At 44.0% G+C, this 22357-nt stretch overlaps 1 protein-coding gene across 1 annotated transcript; it reads left to right on the top strand.

Moving 5' to 3' along the window:
- The first annotated feature begins 474 nt into the window (after window positions 1–474).
- Window positions 475–19693, top strand: LOC129706560 (GLIPR1-like protein 1). Its single transcript, XM_055650921.1, has 7 exons — window positions 475–660; window positions 11777–12025; window positions 13778–13890; window positions 17623–17708; window positions 17794–17820; window positions 17914–18022; window positions 19648–19693. Exons 1-7 carry the CDS (start codon window positions 493–495, stop codon window positions 19691–19693), a joined length of 798 nt encoding a protein of 265 aa, XP_055506896.1. The 5' UTR covers window positions 475–492.
- Window positions 19694–22357: the final 2664 nt, after the last annotated feature.

The raw sequence follows: 22357 nt of genomic DNA, 5'->3' as shown, positions 1-22357 counted from the left end.
CCTCACAGGTGACTCTCGGCTATCTTTGATCAGACTAGATCTTGCACTAAACCTTATTCCCTTATCATATATCTATACACTGTGAATGACTCGATTAGTAATCAAGTATTGTCTTTCCGCTGACTGGTTAGTATTCAACAAAAGCTTTTCACTGCATCTCGGTACATGTGACAATAAACTAAACTGAACCTCGATTACCTGTGTAGATGAGACACAAAATGCTGGAGCAACGTAGCGGGACAGGCAGCATTTCTGGAGAGAGGAATGGGTGATGTTTTGGGTAGAGACCCTTCTTCAGACTGATTACTTGTATACCGGTAACTTGATTGCTTGATTACCTGTAACTTGGGGCACCTTGTGTCAAGAGGGGGCGTGGTGTCACGTTGACCCCGTCCCGCCCCTGGTCGTGATCGGTGCCCCCTCGCCTGCAGCGCCTCCTGCTGGCCTGCCCTGCCCTCGGCAGGTTCACCCGCCCGACATTCTTTGATTCTGATGGCGGCAACCGTTGGCGTCCTGTGGCTTCACTCGCTGCTTTCCCTCTCCTCGGCCGATCACGCCATCACGTTCCACTCTACCGCCATGTTCGTCAGGAAGTGCGTGGATTCGCACAACCAATACCGGTCGATAGTGGCGCCGGAAGCCTCCAACATGCACTTCATGGTAACCGGCTGTCCGCTCGCCGTCTTTCTTCGACGGTCGGCTACGGGGCTTCGAGTCGGGCGGCCGGTACCCCTCGGTGTGAGGGAAGGCGATGGATCTCCTCCACCAAAACTTTACCGTGGAGGGGTGGTGGAAGCGGGAGTGGGCAGAAGGCGAGGTTGTCTTTGACTGGTGGTTTCTTTGCAAATGGCGCCGGGGGCTGTCGCCCGCCATTGACGGTTAACACGCTTTCCCGCGCTTCGCCGTCACGTGGCGGGCCGGGTCACGTGACCTTGCTCTGACCCCCCCCCCCCCCCCCCGCCAATGTCCGAGAGTTGGCCGTTTACCAGAAGCCCAGCTGACCCAGTAAGAGCAGGAGTTTGGTCTTCTACAGTGTTCCTTGGATAGGTCCTTCCATTGTCACTAGCCTACAGTTGACCATTAACCAGAAGCTCAATTGTCCCAGCAAGAGCAGTTAGAAACATAGAAATTAGGTGCAGGAGTAGGCCATTCGGCCCTTCGAGCCTGCACCGCCATTCAATATGATCATGGCTGATCATCCAACTCAGTATCCCGTACCTGCCTTCTCTCCATACCCCCTGATCCCCTTAGCCACAAGGGCAACATCTAACTCCCTCTTAAATATAGCCAATGAACTGGCCTCAACTACCCTCTGTGGCAGTGAGTTCCAGAGATTCACCACTCTGTGTGAAAAAAGTTCTTCTCATCTCTGTTTTAAAGGATTTCCCCCTTATCCTTAAGCTGTGACCCCTTGTCCTGGACTTCCCTAACATCGGGAACAATCTTCCTGCATCTAGCCTGTCCAACCCCTTAAGAATTTTGTAAGTTTCTATAAGATCCCCTCTCAATCTCCTAAAATCTAGAGAGTATAAACCAAGTCTAAAGTTAGATGGATCTTCAACAGTGCCTCTTGGACAGGTCCTTCCACTGTTAATCTCCCAGAGTTGATTATCAGGGCTGCCAACTCTCACGCTTTGAGCCAATTTCAGCCAATTCTCACGCAGATGACAGAATTCTCCCGCTGTCTTCAGTCTCTGCACAGCAAGGATCCTATAGCAAAGCTTTTCGATCTTTGCTGCACAATTTGTCTCTGCGCCACATGACAGCGATCTGTGCGGTCTGGGGAAGCGCATCGGTTGACGGCTGTGAGTGACGTTGCCTCTCTTCTCTCTTGGTCGGATGTGCAGCCGCCGGGTGTCAGTGCCTCTGCAATGGCTGCGAGCGCTGCACTGCAGCCTCGCTCCCACCCTCCCTCCCTCTCTCCTGCCCTTCAACACGGCTACACCGTGCCCGCCAGACTCCCCACTGGGCAGCCGGGAAAAGAGAGGATGGGGAGAAAGAGAGGGAGAGAGAGGCAAAGAAAATAAGGAAGGGATGGAGGCAAAGAGAGACGGGGAGAGAATGGGGATGAGGGAAAGGAAGGAAAAAGGGAGGGGGAGGAATGAGGGGGAGGAGAGCAAAGAGGGAGTGGGGAGGAAAGAGGGAGGGAGGTGAAAGGAATGGTGTGTGTGTGTGTGTCCCTGTGTGTGTGTTGCCCTGTGTGTGTCTCCCTGTGTGTGTGCGTGTCTCCCTGGGTGTGCGTGTCTCCCTAGGTGTGTGTGTCTCCCTGTGTGTGTGTGTCTTTTTGTCTCCTTGTGTGTGTGTCTGTCTCCCTGTGTTTGTGTGTGTCTTCCTTTGTGTATGTGTCTCCCTGTGTGTCTGTTGTCACATCCTGGCCTTAGACAGGGCTGCCAATTCTCACACTTTGACCGTGAGAGTCGTGCATTTCAGCCAATTCTCACGCTGATGACAGAATTCTCATGCTGAATTCAGTCCCTGCACAGTTTGTCTCTTCACTCCACATCACAGCGATCTGTGCATGTTGGGGAAGCGCGTCAGTTGGCGGCTGTGAGTGACATCGCGTCTCTTCTCTTCTTTCTTGGTTGGATGTGCAGCTGCTGACCACATGAAGCAGCTGGAGATAGAACTAACCAGGTGAATTGGTTGTAAAACATGGGGGGGACCACAATGAGGCCAAACATCTAGGACAGGGTTCGGCAACCTACGGCACACGGGCCGGATTCCGTAACCCGAAAAACCGTGAGGTTTTTTCAATTTGTTTTCGCAGGATCGGGGCAGGCAAGCAGACCTGAGAACTGCAGCCAGTCCCTGGGACGCGAGCTGATCTGGGAACGGCAGCCAGTCCCTGGGCACGCAGAATGCCAACTTGATCATTATGGACAAATTGGTCCAGCCATGTACATGTTGTCTAACTCTGACTGTATGCAGATCTGAATGGGCTTAGAATTACCATTTTATGCAAAATTGCCCTCACTTTCCCCATTTTGATTCTTGAGATTAATATCCCTTTGCTCTGTTAACAGCGTTAAAGTACTTATGAGAGTCAGGAAAGGGAACATGTTTTTTTTTAGTTTGCTTTAATTTGTTAGTTGATTGATGAGTGCCATCATTTCTGAAATGGTCTTAAAGTAACTTAACTGTGATAAAGCAGTAATAAGTGATTTTTGTCCAAACAATTGGAATTTGCATAAAATGTTTGCATTATTAGCAGGGCTGCCAACTCTCACGCATTAAGCGTGAGACTCACGCATTTCACAAAATTCTCATGCTCTCACGCTGATCACAATATTTCTCACGCTCAAAAATCTGCAGGTGCTGGAAGTTCAAAATAAAGCAAAAATTGTTTTAGAGGTGAGTAAAAACCATGACGGGAATATAATGTGAATGCATAGTCTTTTTGCCTGGATATGTGATTCAAGCACAAGAGGGTATTGGTTTAAAGCAGGGCTGTCAAACTACCAACCCGGCGGATGATTTTGGGGAACAAAAAAGTAGCTTAGTTTCTCCCATGCAGATGGTGCGATAGGTGGGACACGGCGGTGGTCCCAGCACCAACCCCCCTCCCTTTCCCCCCTGAGGCACGGCACACACCTCCCACCCTCACTTCCGGTGGCTCTATGTCCGTCGGCCACTCTGTCCACATCCCATGGAGTTTTAACCCCGGCCCGGAGCTAGGAGCGGACCGGGTGAGTGGGGGCTTCGGTGCCGCCTCCGGAGCCGCGGGAATGAATCTTGGGCTAAGGCTCCGCTCCGATGCCTGACCCCCGGGTCACTGACCCTTACCACCCCCGGATCACTGACCCCCACTTCCCCCGGACCCCAGCTAGACAAGGAGCACCTGGGGGGGAGGGAAACGTTCCCGGGCATCGCCAAGTCTCCGCTCACTTCGGATGTTGTCGCCGCTTAACTGACACTGACACACTCTCATCCACACACTGGCACACACAAGGTTTAAAAGGATATGGGCCAAATGCGGATAAATGGGTCTAGTTTCGATGGGGCATGAAGTTGGGTTGAAGGGCTTATTTCCATGCTGTAGAATCATGCTATTATCACACATTGTAGAAAGGGTGCAATTGTTCTGGAGAGGATCCAGGGCCGATTCATGAAGACATTAGCAGGGCTGGATTTTTTTTTTCATTTTGAAGAAAGATTTGATAACTGGTATTGTATTCTCTGCAGCAACGGAGGTGAAGAAAAAACTTAGTTGAGGTGAATAATATTATGAGAATAGGACCTGTTTTGCTTAACAAATAGTGTAGGAAGGAATTGCAGAAGCTGGTTTAAACTGAAGATAGACACTAAAAACTAGAAAAACTCAGCAGGACAGGCAACATCTCTGGAGAGAAAGAATGGGTGATGTTTCTGGTCGAGACCTTCAGCCTGAAGAGGTTGAAAACCAGCCATAAAACGCAATGATTGGACATGTGTGTTATCCAACTAAGGGCAGAAATCAGAATCATGTGTTCATCTTTATTCACGTGACACCATAATAAATATATTACAGAAAAAATAATTTAATGGGGTGGTGCAGCGATAGAGTTGCTGCCTTACTACCACATGGGTTTTCTCTGGATATTCCGGTTTCTCCCGTATCCAAAAGAAGGAGATCGAGACGTCTGACTTTGAAATGCGCACTCACTCCAGCAAGTGCTTGGTGCTTCTGACAGCGCGTTCAGCGAGTCCATTACTCTATGGATACTCGGGACTGCTTTTGACGTGCTGGAAGTTCCATCGGCCTGCGAAAAGCTTGAACATGTGGCTGATGAACTGCCGACCGTTGTCTGTTCTCAGGCTGACAGGAGCGCCATAGGCAGAGAAGTGTCTTTTCAGCTTCTTGATGACCATCTCAGATGTGAGGGAGGTCAGTTGGTCTAGATCAAACCAGTTAGAAAAGGAGTCGACCAGAACGAGGTAGTACTTTCCGCACCGTTCCAAAATGTCTGCCACCAAAGTGACGTCCAGGGCAGTGCTGGCGGAGGTTGCTGCAGAAGGGGTTGCTGCTACTGATGAGGCGCAAGGTTGTTGCAAGTGGGGCAGGAAGCTATGCGGTCCCGGATGTAATTGGTCATTCCCGGCCAGTAGAACAGACCGCGAGCGTGTGCCAGTGTGGAGTCGGCTCCTGGGTGACCGCTGTGTGCCTCTTTGAAGTATTTGTCTTGTAGCGATGAGGGTATCACTACCTTGCGACTCTTAACGACAACACCATCCTGAAACACCAGTTCATCACGGATCAAGAAGTACGGCTGCACCTCTGTGGGCGTGTCGGATTGTTTGTCTGACCAGCCTGTTTTGATGATGGATGAGAGGGTTTGAAGCGTATCGTCAGTGGCAGTGTGCGCGGCCAGGGTGTGCAGTTGTTTACTGGAGACGAGATCGACACCGAGGACTGTGAAATTTTCCTGTTCATGGGGGTGTTGTTCGCACAAGATGCCCGAGGTGTACGAGAGAGTGTCAGCGACATGCATGTCCTAAAGGGCCTGTCCCACGAGCATGCGCCTGCATGCGGCAAGCGTGACCTAACACGGTCGCTTGAGCCGTACGGCCTCGCGGGGCCAGTCCCACTTCGGAGTTGTGCGGAGCTGGTCCCAACATCGCGCAGGGCTCCGAAAAACTGACAGTGTTCAAAAATTCTGCGCGGGAACAGCCTGCCGGCCCGCAGCCGCCTCGATGCTGTACGTCACGCGCGAACTTCCCGTGGACTTTGCTCGAACCTCATATAATTCATTCGACCTCCGCGCGGCCCCCGCTTCTGGTTTGGTCGTGCTTGCTACATGCAGGCGAATGCTGGTGGCACCGGCCCTTTAGGTCGCGGCCTGGATGGGCTTGTTCAGGATTGTCACCAGTGGTTGGTGGTCCGTCTCGACCGTAAATGTGTTTCCAAAGACGAAGTCGTGGAATTTGGAGCAGGGAAAGACGACAGCCAGAAGTTCCATTTCAATTTGCGTGTAGTGCTGCTCCGTGTCAGTCATGGTGTGAGAGGTATACGTGGCAGGTAGTAGGGTGCCATCGGCAGATGGTTGCAAGCAGGCTGCGCCGATCCCGAATTTCGAGGCATCGCAGGTGATCGTCATCGGACGTTTCAGGTCGGAAAAAAGTCAGGGTTGATGCACTGGTCAGTTTGGATTTTAAAGCATCAAAGGCAACCTGATGTTGCTGGAACCATGACCATGCAGTGTCCTTTTTGGTCAGCTGCCGCAGTGTGGAGCTTAGTTCGCTGAGTTTCGGTATGAACTTTCCGAGATAGTTTAGCATGCCCGGAAAACGTTGCAGGCCTTTCACGTCTGTGGGTGCAGGCATTTCTGTGATGGCAGTAGCTTTCTTCGGATCGGGTTTGAGGCCATCAGGAGTGAAGATATGGCCGACGTAGGAGACCACTGGAACCCTGAACTTGCACTTGTCAGGATTGAGCTTGAGTTTGATCTTACGAGCGCGCTCCAAGATGAGCTTGAGATTGTGATCGTGTTCCGCTGCGTCTTTGCCATACACAAGGATATCGTCGACAATAATGGCACAAGGTAGGTCCTCAAATAACTGCTCCATAGTTCTTTGGAAGACTTCACTGGCAGAGTTGATTCCGAATGGCATTCTCAGAAAGTTATATCTGTCGAATGGGGTGGCAAATGTGGTGGGGTCTGATAACTTCTTGTCCAGCGGTATCTGCCAGAAAGAGTTCTTAGCATCGAGGACAGAAAATAGGGTGGCCATTCCGACTATTGGCGCAACATCCTCGACGGTCTTCATGGGATGGTGGGGGCGCTTAATGGCAGTGTTCAGGTCTTTCGGATTGATGCACAGGCGGATTTCATTTTTTCCCTTCTTGACTGTGGCAATCATGGTTGATACCCAGGCGGTGGGGTCGCTGACTGCTTCAATTACGCCTATGGAAGCCATGTCCTTCAGCATAGAATGAACCCTGTCACTCATGGCAAATGACAATCGGTGTGGGGCTCGGATGACGGGTGTCACATCGGGGTCAGTAATAATCTTGTAGGTCACAGGCAACTTGCCTAGGGTGTTGTCGAAAAGATCAGGGAATTCACTCAGTGGGTCCAACGAAATTTGCAGCTTGTGGCCAGTTTTATCAATGGAAATTAGCCCAGTTCCTGACAGGCATGATTGCCAAGCAGAATAACTGAATTAAAGTTCAAGACATAGAAGGTCAAATCCCTCGTGGGGTTTTTTAGTACACATTTCAAGTTGGTTTTGCCCAGAGGAACCAGCACCTCCCCTCCAAAAGCATTTAAGTGGATTTGTCCTTGATGAGAGGCTCGTTAGTTCTAATCTTGTTGAAGAGGTTGATTGACATAGTATTGACCTTCGCGCCGATGTCCATTTTCGGGCCAAAGTACATTGTTTACAGATATCGTCACGGTCGGATCGGAATTCTTGGCAGCAGCATGCTGTAACGAATAAACAGTCGAATCCTCTTGCGAGTTAATTGGGCTGAAGTCGGGGGCGGATTAGAGCTGGAATTGGGGAGTGAGACTGTTGCTGTCTCGTTGCAAAAAATTGAGATTAGACTTGGAGCTGGGCGAATTCCTCCCTCAGGCCCGAATTGCTGCCCAACAAACAGGCAAAGTGATTTAACTTTTTGCAGTAATTGCATGCTTTCCCGAGGGTGGGGCAGGCTGATTGTCTGTTGTGTAAGTAATTGCAGTTGGCACATCTCTTCTGAGGACCGCTCGGAGCCGCCTGACTAGCTTGGGTCATAAATCGCCCATTATCTGCGTTTGTTCGCTGCCTAGTGAGGCCCGTCAGATTGATGGTTTTGGTTTCATGCGAACTGTCTATGGGGTCGATGAATTCGGCAGTTCTGCATGCGTGTAAAGCTTGATCGTGTCAAATCTGGCCGTCTCAGAAGCTCTGACCTGAGTTTTAGATCGCTAATACCATTTACTAAAATGTCCCTCATTAACTGATCAGTCAGCTGATCAACCGGCATATTTTGGAATCGGCTGCGCTGGGCTAAATACATCAAGTCTGAGATAAACGAGTCTACTCGTTCGCTAGGGAGCTGACGACGAGAGAAAAACCTTGCCCTATCCAAAATGTGATTTGAGGGCAGGTCACAGATGTGGCTTAGTTTACGCAGCAGAACATTGGGGTCATCGGGAGATTCAGCTGGGGTTGTTACCTGGTCGTTGGCATCGTGGATTGCCGGAGCATAACGGAATGTTCTGGATCGACGAAGGGCATCTGGGCCCTTCTCAACCGTGCGGAGGGTTGGGTCCGCACGGTTCAGCAGGAGAGAGGCCTTGACAGCATCTGGTTCATTTCGGTGTGCAATGTTCATGTAGTGTTGGTAATCAATTTCAAACGTGGCCCAGCGTTCGCTGATATCCACATCAAAGACAAGAGGGTCAGGCTTTCGACAAGAAGAGGGCATCGTAAAGTAAAACAAGAACTCACAAAAGATAAAATAAAAACCGTTATACAGAAGATCATCCCACTTCTGACACCATGTAAACAGGCACCATGACACAGAGGCTATGATTTAAACACATCTTTAATCAGCACTGAAACTTAACAGCGTTAAGGACGATGGGTTGTCAGCTGCTCAGACTGGCGGTGCTGGAAACCAGTGTTAGTATAAGTGTTATAGTGGGGTGGAGTTAGTGATGCTGGCTTATGTGTGATTGGTTCACATGCATCATCAATCTACATTAACGTTACAGCTGTATTTAAACATTTTTTTTATCATCAATGTACACGCAATACCCCAGAATGAAGAAGCGAAAACAGGTGTTTAGAAATGTTTGCAAAGTAATTAAAAATAAATAACTGAAATATCACATTTACACAAGTATCCAGACCCTTTGCGATGACACTCAAAATTGAGTTTAGGTTCATCCTGTTTCTATTGATTATCCTTGAGATGCTTCTACGACTTGATTGGAGTCCACCAGTGGTAAATTTAATTGATTGTTCATGATTTGGAAAGGCACACACATGTCTATATAAGGTCCCACAGTTGACAGCGCATGTCAGAGCAAAAACCAAGCCATAAAGACAATGGAATTGTCGAGACACAAATCTGGGGAAGGGTATAAAACAATTTTGGCAGCATTGCAGGTCCCGAAGAGCGCAGTGGCCTCCGTCATTCTTAAATGGAACTTTGGAACCACCAGGGCTCTTCCTAGAGCTGGCTGCCTGGCCAAATTGAGCAATCGGGGAAGAAGGGCCTTGGGCAGGGAGGTGACCAAGAACCCAATGGTCACTCTGACAGAGCTCCGGAGTTCCTTTGTGGAGATGGGAGAACCTTCCAGAAGGACAACTATATCAGCAGCACTCCACCAATCAGACCTTTATGGTAGAGTGGCCAGATGGAAGCCACTCCTCAGTAAAAAAGCACATGACGGCCTGCTTGAAGATTGCCAAAAGGCACCTAAAGGACTCAAACCATGAGAAACAGAATTATCTGGACTGGTGAAACAAAGATTGAAAAACCTGAATGCGAAGCGTCACGCCTGGAGGAAACCATTGCCTGGCCAATACCATTCCTACGGTGAAGCATGGTGGTGGCAGCTGGGAGACTAGTCCGGATCGTGGGAAAGATGAATGGAGCGAAGTACAGAGAGACCCTTAATGAAAACCTGCTCCAGAGCATTCTGGACCACAGACTGGGGCAGAGGTTCACCGTCCAACAGGACAACGACCCCAAGACAACGCAGGAGTGGTTTCATGACAAGTCAGTGAATGTCCTTGAGTGGCCCAGCCAGAGCCCGGACTTGAAACCCGATCAAACATCTCTGGAGGGACCTGAAAATAGCTGTGCATCGATGCTCCCCATCCAAACTGACAGAGCTTGAGAGGATCTGCAGAGAAGAATGTGAGAAATTACCAAAATACAGGTGTAGCAAACCTGTAGTGTCATACCTAAGAAGACTTGAGGCTGTAATCGCTGCCAAAGGTGCCTCAACAAAGTACTGAGTAAAGGGTCTGAATATTTATGTAAATGTGATATTTCAGTTATTTCTTTTTAATTACTTTGCAAAAATGTCTAAACTGTTTTTGCATTTTTATTATGGGGTATTGTGTATAGATTGGTGATTAAAAAAATGAATTTAATCCATTTTAGACTAAGGCTGTAATGTCACAAAATGTAGAAAAAATGAAGGGATCTGAATACTTTCTGAATGCACTGTACTGTCTGACTCGCTGAATTACTCTAGCACTTTGTGTCGGTCAAAGTCCTGAGGTTTGGCATTAAACAGAAGCTCAACTGAGGAAGCAAGAGCAGGAACTGGGTCTTCTACAGAGATGGTAGACCCTCTTGACCTTCCAGGACCTTTTCAACATCTACAAAACACAAGTCAGGCTTGTGATGGAATACGAAGGAAACCAAAATACTGGGGATGCTGGAAATCTATACATAACTGAAACTCTGATCTTGTTATCTTCCGGTTTGGCGGTCATTCTATTTGCGCAAAAATGGTACGCGATAGTGCTACGATTTTTTGCCAGCCTACTTACTGTTCTCCAGTACTGTGATTGCACCAAGTTTTGTTCTGATCGGTGGAAGCTGGTAAGAATTATCGAGGTTTAAAAATCTTAAAAACCACACATGCGCAGATCGATTGCCTCTCCTACCATTCAATGTGGCGCCGATTGGGCCCTTCTACTGTCACTCCACGGGGCGGTCCACCCCTTCCTGCGCCGTCACGTCTTTAAGGCAGCTATGGGAGGCTCTGGATGGCTGGTGGAGGTCTCCAACCGGACACAATTTTCGGAGGGCGGGACCGGAAACAGCCCAGCCCTCCCCACAACGCCCGCCCTACCCCCACACCCCTCCCCCCACACACACCCCTCCCCCCACACACACCCCTCCCACACACAGGACATATATATTGTCACATACACCAATTGGTGCAGTGAAATTTGAGTTGCCATTTGCAGCACACCAATAAAAGTAAAACACAACATTAAAGAACTTGACATTAAACATAAAAACATCCCCCCACAATGGTTCCCACTGAGAAGGAAGGCAGCAAAGTCCAGTCCTCTTCCTCTTGTTCACCCGTGGTTGGGGCCTATTTGAGGTCACCGCGACGGCAGACCAATGTTTCAGGCCCTCTCGCCGGATGATGGAGCTCCGGTGTCGGAAGAACTCTCTCAGCGGCCTGGAGTGTCTGGAATGGCTACCAGAGACCAGTGCGGCTCCCGAAGTCCACAGGCCGCGCTGGTCGGAGCTCCAACACTGGCGATCTTGGTGAGAGATCCCAGGCACCGCGGTGTTTAAACTCAGCGCCGCCCACAGCTGGACGCTCCGCGATGTTGGATTTTGCAGTCCCGGTATTCCGGAGCTTACCACCCGGCGACCCGGGTGAGGCATTGCCCGCTCCGTGATGGTGTTTCAGCGCTGTTCCACTGCCGAAGCTGAAGTTCTGGCCGGTCCCGGCGGGAAACGCTGCTCCAGTACCGCTGGTAGGCCGCGAGGAAGGGGCGAAGATGCGGCTCGGATGAAAGCCGCATCTCTGACCAGGTAGGGACTGAGAAATACAGTTTCCCCCTTTCCCCCCCACCACCACCACATCAAAAGACGAGACCTCCAAAAACAAAACTTGACACAGTAAACATTTTTAAAAAAGGGCGAAAGGACGAACAGCTGCAGGCTGGGCAGCCATACTCGACAGTGCCCCTTTTAGGAATAGATTTAACAGCTTGGATTTCTCACTGAAAATCAAATTCAATATGTTCAGTTAGGTTTACTTTGTTTATAAGTCACTTGAAATGCTGTTGCATATATGTAATTTTATTTTTTCCACAAATCTAGAGCTGGGATGCAGGACTTGCTAAAACTGCCAAAGCATGGAGCAAGACATGCAAGTTCATAAATAATCCATTTCTGAAAATACCAGGAAAAGGCCATCCATATTTTAATAGCATTGGAGAAAACCTCTACATTACACCAGACAAATTTGCTGTGGAGCAAGCTATTGAAGAATGGAACACAGATGGCAAACATTTTGATTATTACCAAAATACATGCGTAAAGCAACAAAAGTGTGATCGTTTCACCCAGGTAATCCTTGCCTTACTCCCTACTATGCTTCCTGTTCGATATTGTCATATATTTAGTCACAGTAAAGGGGAATGCGCAGTATAAATTATCACCTCAAGATACTACTCTTCAGTTTGGATGAGTGTGAAATGGGTGATAAATATCTACTTGTAAGAATGAAATAGAGCAGAAATAAATTCATCAAACCGACTCTCAAGATTATAGTTTTGTCTACTTTGATTTCTCTGCTGAAAATCAATCTCTCAGCCATAAATACACTATTGTTGAACATCAAAGCCAGATGGGGTAAAAAACAATTGCAACATTCTTCATAAAGAAATTTGTCTGTAATTTCATCCTTTATATTAAGATCATACTCCCTAATTCTTAAATTTTTTCTGGATTATATGTCCAGCAATCAAAATTGCCAAATTAAATGCTTGATATAAGGGTATGATCTTAGCAACTTGCATGTTTGATTACATTAGTTTCTATTTATGAAGTGTACGTTATAATTTTCCAATAGTATATTTGCAGCTGGTTCCATTAAATTAATACATTATTTGAAAAGTACTATTTCATTATATGTAATCGAGAAAATAGAACTTTTCATACTTATTTAATGGAACTATTTGCATATGATAAATAAATCAGCAAATTTATTCTACTTTGCCTGATGTCCTTGAATAATCCCAGAATTAACTGTTTCAACACTCGACTTGAATAGTGCTATTTATTCCTTGGAAGTTTAAATGATCAACAAAAGTCCTTTCCTGATCTCTACATCCCTGAATGCATGTTACATCTCTTTATACAGTCTGATTTAGCACAGTGCCAGTTTTACTTTTAATGTTACTGAGGAAATGAATGAAGCCAAGGCAGTGATGGATTGTTGGGAGATTTCATAAAAGATTAGCTTTTGGAGCTGAAATGGATTTAATTGAAGGATACAGAATGAAGCGATTCACCATGTCCACGCTGATCTTTGATCATCCATTCACACCAGCTCTGTGTTATCCCACTTTCACATCTTCTAGTGCTCATGTAATCTTCATTCACTTTATTGTGCTCTTTCTCATAGTACCTATGCATCAGCAAGAATTATTAATGCAATGAGAAAGCTCTGAAATAAATTCAATGCTGCTGCACCCGCTGAGTTTCTCCAGATGCTGCTGCACCCGCTGAGTTTCTCCAGCATTTTTGTGCACCTTCTGAAATCATCTAAGCAGCTAGCCTTACTAATCTTCCATTGCCCTCCCAAAAGGCTTTCTCTAATCTTTAAAATGGACAATGTGTCTGATGGTTCCAAATTTGTACGGTAAGGGGTCTTTCCAAAGAAGCCGCAAAAAGCGTTGACCTACTTGCTTTAATCCAAATATTTTTACCTGGCCTGCAAGAATTAGTTTGAAACATTTTGTTTACTGTGAGGCATGGCAGCACTTCAGGACATGCTTCCACACAAACTGTAAAAGGTATTTACAAATATTTTCGAAATGGTGACATTGAATCTACTTTCTTAAAACCCCCTCCAGTCCATAGAAATGAAGGAACATAGATGCTCCATTGCAAACCCTTTAAAGCTTTGGCTTGTCAAAAAGAATCCAAAGCAGTTAAAAATGCAACTTGGTTCTTTAAAGATAGAAACAAATATTTATGTGATAAATATAAAAATCTCTTAAAAGAAAAAGCACTGTATCTAATTAACCACATTAGATCGATATAAAGTTTAATCTTCCTTTTGAGAACAATTAATAATTTTTACTTCTCTTCTAGCTTATATGGGGAGATAGTTATAAACTTGGCTGTGGTGCTAATCATTGTAAGAAAGGGATTCAAAATTCTAACTTGACAAGTGGAATATTGTTTGTGTGTAATTATACCCCCAGGTGAGTATTTTCATTGTATTGCTTGAAATACCATGTTTGCAATGTTACAAGACCTACATAAATATTTATTTTGCAATGTTACTTTTTTTTAAATGACAAAGAATGATCTTAATATTATCACTTTGATGAACAATCTGACAATTTAATAATTAAGCTGTTGCAAAATTTTAGCAATTGATTGATTACTAGCTGGAAAATACTGTTGCTTCAATATTTTATAAATAGTTATAGCACTTGGACAGATAAGAGTTTTATATGCTAAGATAGAAAATGACCAGAACTTGTTGGAATATATCACACTACAATCCTTCATTGGCCTTGGTCACTGCACCACACACAACTTGTGCCGTAATTTTATTTTTGTATTTTTTTTAGTTGAGAGATACACCGCAGAAACAGGCCCTACGGTCCACCAAGTCCACGCCAATCAGCGATCCCCATACACTAACACTATCCTACACAAAATTTACAGAGGCCAATTAACTTACAATACTGTATGTCTTTGGAATGTCGGAAGAAAACCCACGCAGAGAAACCCATGCGGTCACAGGGAGAACATAAAAACTCTGTACAGACAGCACCCGTAGTCAGGATCGAACCCGGGTCTCTGGCGCTGTAAGGCAGCAATTCTACTGCTGTGCTGCCCTGGCACAGGTATTGACTTCACCGTAATGTGCCATAGGTGCCACAGGTGCAAATATAGCAAATGTATCAGCATATTGAAATTAACAATGATTGATACAAAGGCCTGAAAGCAGATCCTTCGGCCCAATTCATCCATGCCAGCCAAGATGCTCATCCATCCTAATTCTATTTGCCTGCATTAATCATAGTTATTAATTGATATCAAATTTCCACAGAACTTCCTTTTTTGCCAGCAATAAAAGATCAGAAATATGCAAAGCATTGATCATAGAAACATAGAAAACAGGTGCAGGAGGAGGCCGTTCGGCCCTTTGAGCCAGCACTGCCATTCATTGTGATCATGGCTGATCGTCCCCTATCAATAACCCACGCCAGCCTTCTCCCCATATCCCTTGACTCCACTAGCCCCTAGAGCCTCTATCTAACTCTTTCTTAAATCCATCCAGTGATTTGGCCTCCACTGCCCTCTGTTGCAGGGAATTCCATAAATTCACAACTCTCTGGGTGAAAAAGTTTTTTCTCACCTCAGTCTTAAATGACCTCCCCTTTATTCTAAGACTGTGGCCCCTGGTTCTGGACTCACCTAACATTGGGAACATTTTTCCTGCATCTAGCTTGTCCAGTCCTTTTATAATTTTATATGGTTCTATAAGATTCCCCCTCATCCTTCTAAACTCCAGTGAATACAAGCCTAGTCTTTTCAATCTTTCCTCGTATGACAGTCCCGCCATCCCAGGGATCAATCTCGTGAACCTACGCTGCAGTGCCTCAATCACAAGGATGTCCTTCCTCAAATTAGACCAAAGCTGTAAACAATACTCCAGATGTGGTCTCACCAGAGCCCTATACAACTGCAGAAGAACCTCTTTACTCCTATACTGAAATCCTCTTGTTATGAAGGCCAACATTCCATTAGCTTTCTTCACTGCCTGCTGTACCTGCACGCCAACTTTCAGTGACCGGTATACAAGGACACCCAGGTCTCGCTGTACCTCCCCCTTACCTAACCCATTGAGATAATAATCTGCCCCCTTGTTTTTGCCGCCAAAGTGGATAACCTCACATTTATCTATATTATACTGCATCTGCCACGCATCTGCCCACACACTCAACCTGTCCAGGTTACCCTGCAACCTCCTAACATTCTTTTCACTGTTCACACTGGCACCCAGCTTTGTGTCATCCGCAAACTTGCTAGTGTTGCTCCTAATTCCCTCTTCCAAATCATTAATATATATGATAAACAGTTGCGGCCCCAACACCGAGCCTTGCGGCACTCCACTCGCCACTGCATGCCATTCTGAAAAGGACCCGTTCACTCCTACTCTTTGCTTCCGGTATGCCAACCAATTTTCTATCCATGTCAACACCCTACCCCCAATACCATGTGCTCTAATTTTAGTCACCAGTCTCCTGTGCGGGACCTTATCAAAGGCTTTCTGAAAGTCTAGATACACTACATCCACTGGCACCCCTTCATCCATTTTACTTGTCACATCCTCAAAAAATTCCAGAAGATTAGTCAAGCATGATTTCCCTTTCATAAATCCATGTTGACTTGGACTAATCCTTTTACTGCTATCCAAATGTGTCTTAAATAATTGACTCCAGCATCTTTCCTACCACCGAAGTCAGGCTAACTGGTCTGTAATTCCCCGTTTTCTCTCTCGCTCCTTTCTTGAAAAGTGGGATAACATTAGCTATCCTCCAATCCACCGGATCTAATCCTGAATCTATTGAACATTGGAAAATGATCACCAATGCGTCCACTATTTCTAGAGCCACCTCCCTCAGGACCCTGTGATGCAGGCCATCAGGTCCAGGGGATTTATCATCCTTCAGTCCCATTAGCCTACCCAATACTATTTCTTGCCTAATGAAAATTTCTTTCAGTTCCTCTACCCCCTTAGATCCTCTGTCCTCCAGTACATCTGGGAGATTGTTTGTGTCTTCCTTAGTGAAGACAGATCCGAAGTACCTATTCAACTCTTCTGCCATTTCCTTATTGCCCATAATAATTTCACCCATGTCTGCCTTCAAGGGACCCACATTTGACTTTGCTACTCTTTTTCCCTTAACATATCTAAAGAAGCTTTTACTGTCATTTATATTCCTGGCCAGCTTCCCCTCGTACTTCATCTTTTCAGCCTGTATTGCCCGTTTTATTTCCTTCTGTTGTCCTATGAAAGTTTCCCAATCCTCTGGCTTACGGCTACTCTTTGCTGTGTTATACATCATTTCTTTTAGTTTTATTCTATCCCTAACTTCTCTTGTCAGCCACGGTTGCCTCCTACTACCCTTAAAACCTTTCTTCCTTTTTGGAATGAAATGATCCTGCGTCTTCCGGATTATGCCCAGAAATTCCTGCCTTCTTTTAAATCATTTAAAAGAAATGATCATTAAAAAAAAAAAATTCTTCCTATGATTGCAATGTGAAAACACTACTTAATATTTCCTCATTATATCTATTCCTGAACCACAGTATAATTTTGTTTGCCTTGTCTGCAGTATCTGTTTTTGTTTCATCATAACTCCTACTATGCATGCAATGGCTTTTTCAAATCCAAATCCAAAATATAGAATAAGATAGAAAATTCAGTATGGCTGATCTATGTTAGTCTCAGCAACTCTTCTGTGCCAGTTTCAAGTAGAAGCAAAGAACAGCAGATGCTGGACCCAATAAGGGCCCCGACATGAAAAGTCGCCTATCCATGTTCTCCAGAGATGCTGCCTGACCCGTTGAGTTACTCCAGCATTTTGTGTCTTTTTATCCTCAATCTTTCCTAGATCTTTCAAATACTTATCCACTCAAAGTCTATGCATGACTACAATCAAGGTATCCACAGTGCACAGATAAAGGATAAAGGGTACATAATTTAGTGCAACATAAAGTCCGATTAAAGATAGTTCAAAGGTCTCAAATGAGGTAAATGGGAGGTCAGGACTGCACTTTAGCTGGTGAGAGACTTGTTCAGTAGACTGGTAATGGCTGGGAAGAAATTGTCCCTGAATCTGGAGGTATGCATTTTCAAAATTCTGTACCTCTTGCATGACTAATAAACATTATGATTCCAACTATTTTTACAGTGGAAATCTTAAAGGAGAATTACCCTATATAAGAGGGCCGCCTTGTACCTATTGTGGTCCAGATTTTTGCAGGAACAAGTTATGCAGTAAGTTAAGTCAAATAGATTGAAAAGATTTAATTATTAATTTCAGCAACTTATTTGACTTGCACCTTTCTTTTTCTGTTTTCAGGTGATCCAGATCGAGAATCAATCAGTCGTATGTTTTTAATGCATTAATATAAATAGCTAATTCCAAATATTGTTAATGTTATTGTGGCAAACTACATATTCTTTTTTTCATATTTTACAGAATATCCTAAATGGAAACCAGATTTTGGGTCAGCATCCATTTTATTGTCAAAATGCTTTTTGCTACTATTATCTATTATAATACATATATATATATTATCTATTTTATGGTAACTCCCAGGACAAATTTCATGTAATTTATTATCTTTTTCTTCCCTAATTTTCCTCTGTTTCAACAGTATCATCATTAGCACTGTTAGCATTGCTAACAATGTAAATAGGGATTTACTTCCAGCCTTACATTTAATTTAAAAAACACATTACCTCCAGTTTTCTGCGGGGGGGGGGGGGGGGGGGAGAATTATATTTGTAAAATGTTCCAGTTTTGCTGAATATATCCAAGTTTAGATACTAATTCAAGGGATTCAAATTTATCAATTAGTTTGCAAAATAAAGCTGATATCCAATTTACTGAACTTTTATAGAAAACAAAATGCTCGGGTAACTCAGTAACTAAACTTTTAATATCATCACAAATATTGACCAACGCATCTTTGTGTTGAATAAAAGATTTTGTCAATAATTGAGAATTTTTTTATTATTTAAGGTAGCCTTTTTACCATCACTTTATATTTATGGTGTCAAAATTTTAAACCAATGCAAGAACTAGAAAAAAACCCAGTGGAAATGACATCCAGCATTACATTTAATTCGAAGATAGACCCAAAAGGCTGGAGTAACTCAGTAGGAAGGCAGCATCTATGGAGAGAAGGAATGGGTGACGTTTCTGGTCAAGACCCTTCTTTCCAGAGATGCTGCCTGTCCCGCTGAGTTACTCCAGCTTTTTGTGTCTATCTTCGGTTTAAACCAGCGTCTGAGGTTCCTTTTTACATGTTACATTTAATTCTGAAGGAATAGCAGAAAGAGATTATGTACATATACCAAATAGATGAGAACAGAATTATTTGTAATTTATTCCCTTTACTGTCTGTTAATGTATGTCATACAGTACTACATTGCGTACTGGACGGAATTATTAACATGCAGTAAAAGGCACCTTGAACTCCTTGAAAGAAAGAAAGAAATTAAACTGATTTCCACTTCAGCTATTAGAATAGATGAAAACTACTGGTGGCTGCAGGCTTTGTTCCCTTGGTCATTTTTTTAGCTTGTTGAAATAGTTATATAACCAACAGGGTAACGTCATCTGATGGACATAATTTGGGGCAAGTTAGGCTTTAAGAACTAATACGCATCTTGTATAGTTCAGTGAGTTAAGGTAAAAATCATCTAGCATTCAAATGGCACTCTGCAAAAAATATAACGACATTCAGAAAAAAGTATCAATCTTTATGTATTTTATAGTGCTAAAGAACAAAAACTAAATAGGGTAGACAATGGCAATTTGAAACAAAGATTGAAGTTATTGAAAATACTCAGAATATCAGGCAGTATTTGGCAGAGAGGAAACAAACTGGCAGAATTTCAGGCAGAAAGGTCATCAATTTGAAACTGACTCTTAATCATCCCACATTGCAGCATTTCCATCACTTTATGTGATTCTTTTGGATTTATTTTCTTGTCTACATTTCTGAGAAATCAAATTTAGTATTTATTTGTTTAAAGGTGAGGTTCAATGGTCAAATAATTATATGTCTGTATTCTTATCTAGTTGTAGTTAATGTTACTATGCGTCAATATTTAATAATCAAGTATTTTTTGAGAGCCTTGGATAAATGTATCTGAGAAATTGTTTGCTCCCCATCATTACTAATGAGTATTTGATGTGTTTTAGCAAACATTTGGGATTGGCAGTGCATAAGGATGAAACAGATTTTTAAATGAACCAAACCTAGATTTCTGAGAAAGGGTGTCAGATTTGGTATTATTAAACATATCAAACACATTAAAAAAAAAAGATTAAAGATTGCTCTGAAATCAACAATGGGGATTCCAATAGAATCCTGTGTAGATTCAAATATTCAGTTATCTAATTCAACAGAAATTTTCAGATAAGCACCATTCTCTCCCGATTGATCCTGCCACTATATGTAATCATACAGTGATTGCTGTATAATGTTTGCAATACTAATCCGGAACATATTGTATTTATTTTGTATTGATTGTTTCTTTAGTGAAGTCATTCCCTCATTTGAATTTCAACTGGATGTCAGTTGTCATGTGCAATTTCAAGTATTTTATCATTTTAAATTTTATTAATTGAACATTGTGTATATAATTGTAATAGCTTTATAAACCATACATTAATAAAATGTATCTGCTTTTCCCCACCAGTCTATTCAGTCCTTTTTGCAGAATTAGGGGTAAAGTCTAAAAAATTGGCATGACCCCAGTGAAAGTGGCAATTAACAGAATACCAAAGCAATTTCACCATTGGAGGTCTTTTGAGAATTCTTTCAGAAAGCCTAAAAGTGTGTTCTAGGTGTCTGGATTCTGCTATTGAGGACCACTTTCACCTCTCAAGGATGTGGTGGTCTATTAGGCAGGCCACAAAATATTGCCGCAAAGACGGTTGTGCTCAGATAATAACATTCACAGCTGTTCCTTTATCAACCATGTTAATGAATCCCTTAAAAAAATAGTTGGATTAGTTAAACATGATTTGCCTGCAATAAATCCTTACTATTAGTGCTCAGGCACTCTCGCTATTAACAGATTCCACTACCTCATCCAGATCAGATATTGGACATTTATCTTTCCTATCATTTCATAATCTGCCCATCCCTTCTAATTTTCAATGTTGACTTCATTTCTGTGTTGGCCACGAATGTTGGATATTCCTTCCATTGCCACTTAAATTTTATTTTACAAACATGTATGAAAAGCCAACTTCTTGTCATTCTCCACACTTAAAGGTTACGAGAGTCTTTGCCTCCACCACCCGGCAGGCAATATTTTCCAAATTTCAACCATCCTTTGGGTGATAGAATTATTTCGCAAATCTCTTGTAAATGTCTTCTTTTCCATAAATCCATGTCCTCTAGTCTTTGATAGCTCTGAAAATGTTGTTATTAATACCTATCCTTCAATATTTTTTTTTGCCTCAATCAGATGCTGCAACCCCATCCTCCTCCAACTTAAGGGAACAATTGCAATCTATTCACTCTCCTAACTGAATTATTATATCCTGGTGAATCTCCTCAGCTGTTAAAAAAAAATAGACAAATCTAACAGATTTTGCTTATGAAAAATAATCAAAATGAATAAAGTTGGGACAGGAGGGGCTTAGGGGTGACATTAGGTTTTTATGATATGAGATGAGAAGCAAGTCTTTTTCCCAGGGTAGAGGAATCAAGAACCAGAGAACATAGGTTTAAGGTGAGAAAGGAAATAAATAATAAGGAACCCGAATGGCAACTTCTTCACACACAGCGAGGTGGGGATATGGAACGAGATGCCAGAGGAAGTAGTTGAGGCAGGGATTGTACTCTGGCACTGTAAGGTAGCAGCTCTCCTACTGTGCTGTTCTCTTAACATCCCCCTGTGCAATATTCCCAAGGATCATGTCATTTACTGCATACTCTGACTACCAAATTGCAGCACTTCACACTTGTTGCAATTAAACTCCATCTGCAATTTCTCTACAGATATTTCCAAATAATCCATATCCCACCACTGCATCATTTTGTGTTTTGTTCCAGATTTTAGCATCTGCAGTTTAACCTGCCAACAGGGGGGGGGAGGGGGGGGGGGGGGGGGGGGGGGGTCCAAGGAGGGACCTCATTGAAACGTACTGAAGTGAAAGGCCTGGATGGAATGAATGTTCAGAGGATGTTTCCAATAGGAGCGGTTAGGACCAGAGGGAACAGCCTCAGAATAAAAGGACATTCCTTTTGGCAAGGAGAGGAGGTGAGATGATTCATTTAGTCAGAGGGTGGTGAATCTGTGGAATCATTGCCGAAGAAGGCTGTGGAGGGCGTCAATGGATATTTTTATGGCAGAGATAAGATAGATTTTTGATTAGTACGGGTGTCAGGAGTTATGGGGAGAAGGCATGATAGATCAGAACATAGCATAGAAACATAGAAAATAGGTGCAGGAGTAGGCCATTCGGCCCTTCGAGCCTGCACCGCCATTCAATATGATCATGGCTGATCATCCAACTTAGTATCCTGTACCTGCCTTCTCTCCATACCCCCTGATCCCTTTAGCCACAAGGGCCACATCTAACTCCCTCATAAATATAGCCAATGAACTGGCCTCAACTACCTTCTGCGGCAGAGAATTCCACAGATAGCAGAGATAGGATGAGTTGAATAACCGATTCCCAACTCACAGTATGATTGCAGAAGTAGACTTGATGAGGCCAATGACCTGATTCTGCTCCTATGACATGAACATTTGAATAAACCAACATGGATGGAGGAGGTGTAGAGAAAGGTGGAGGCAAATGATGGGTATCCTGATCAGCATGGAGGAGTAGGGCCGAAGGACTAATGTTACCATTGCTGTATTGGTTCAGGCCATGGGGGGGGGGGGGGGGG

This window comes from Leucoraja erinacea, chromosome 19 (genome assembly GCF_028641065.1).
Source record: "Leucoraja erinacea ecotype New England chromosome 19, Leri_hhj_1, whole genome shotgun sequence".
Taxonomy (NCBI): domain Eukaryota; kingdom Metazoa; phylum Chordata; class Chondrichthyes; order Rajiformes; family Rajidae; genus Leucoraja; species Leucoraja erinaceus.
The sequence above is the reverse complement of the archived record's forward strand: the minus strand, read 5'-3'. Positions and strand labels throughout refer to the sequence as shown.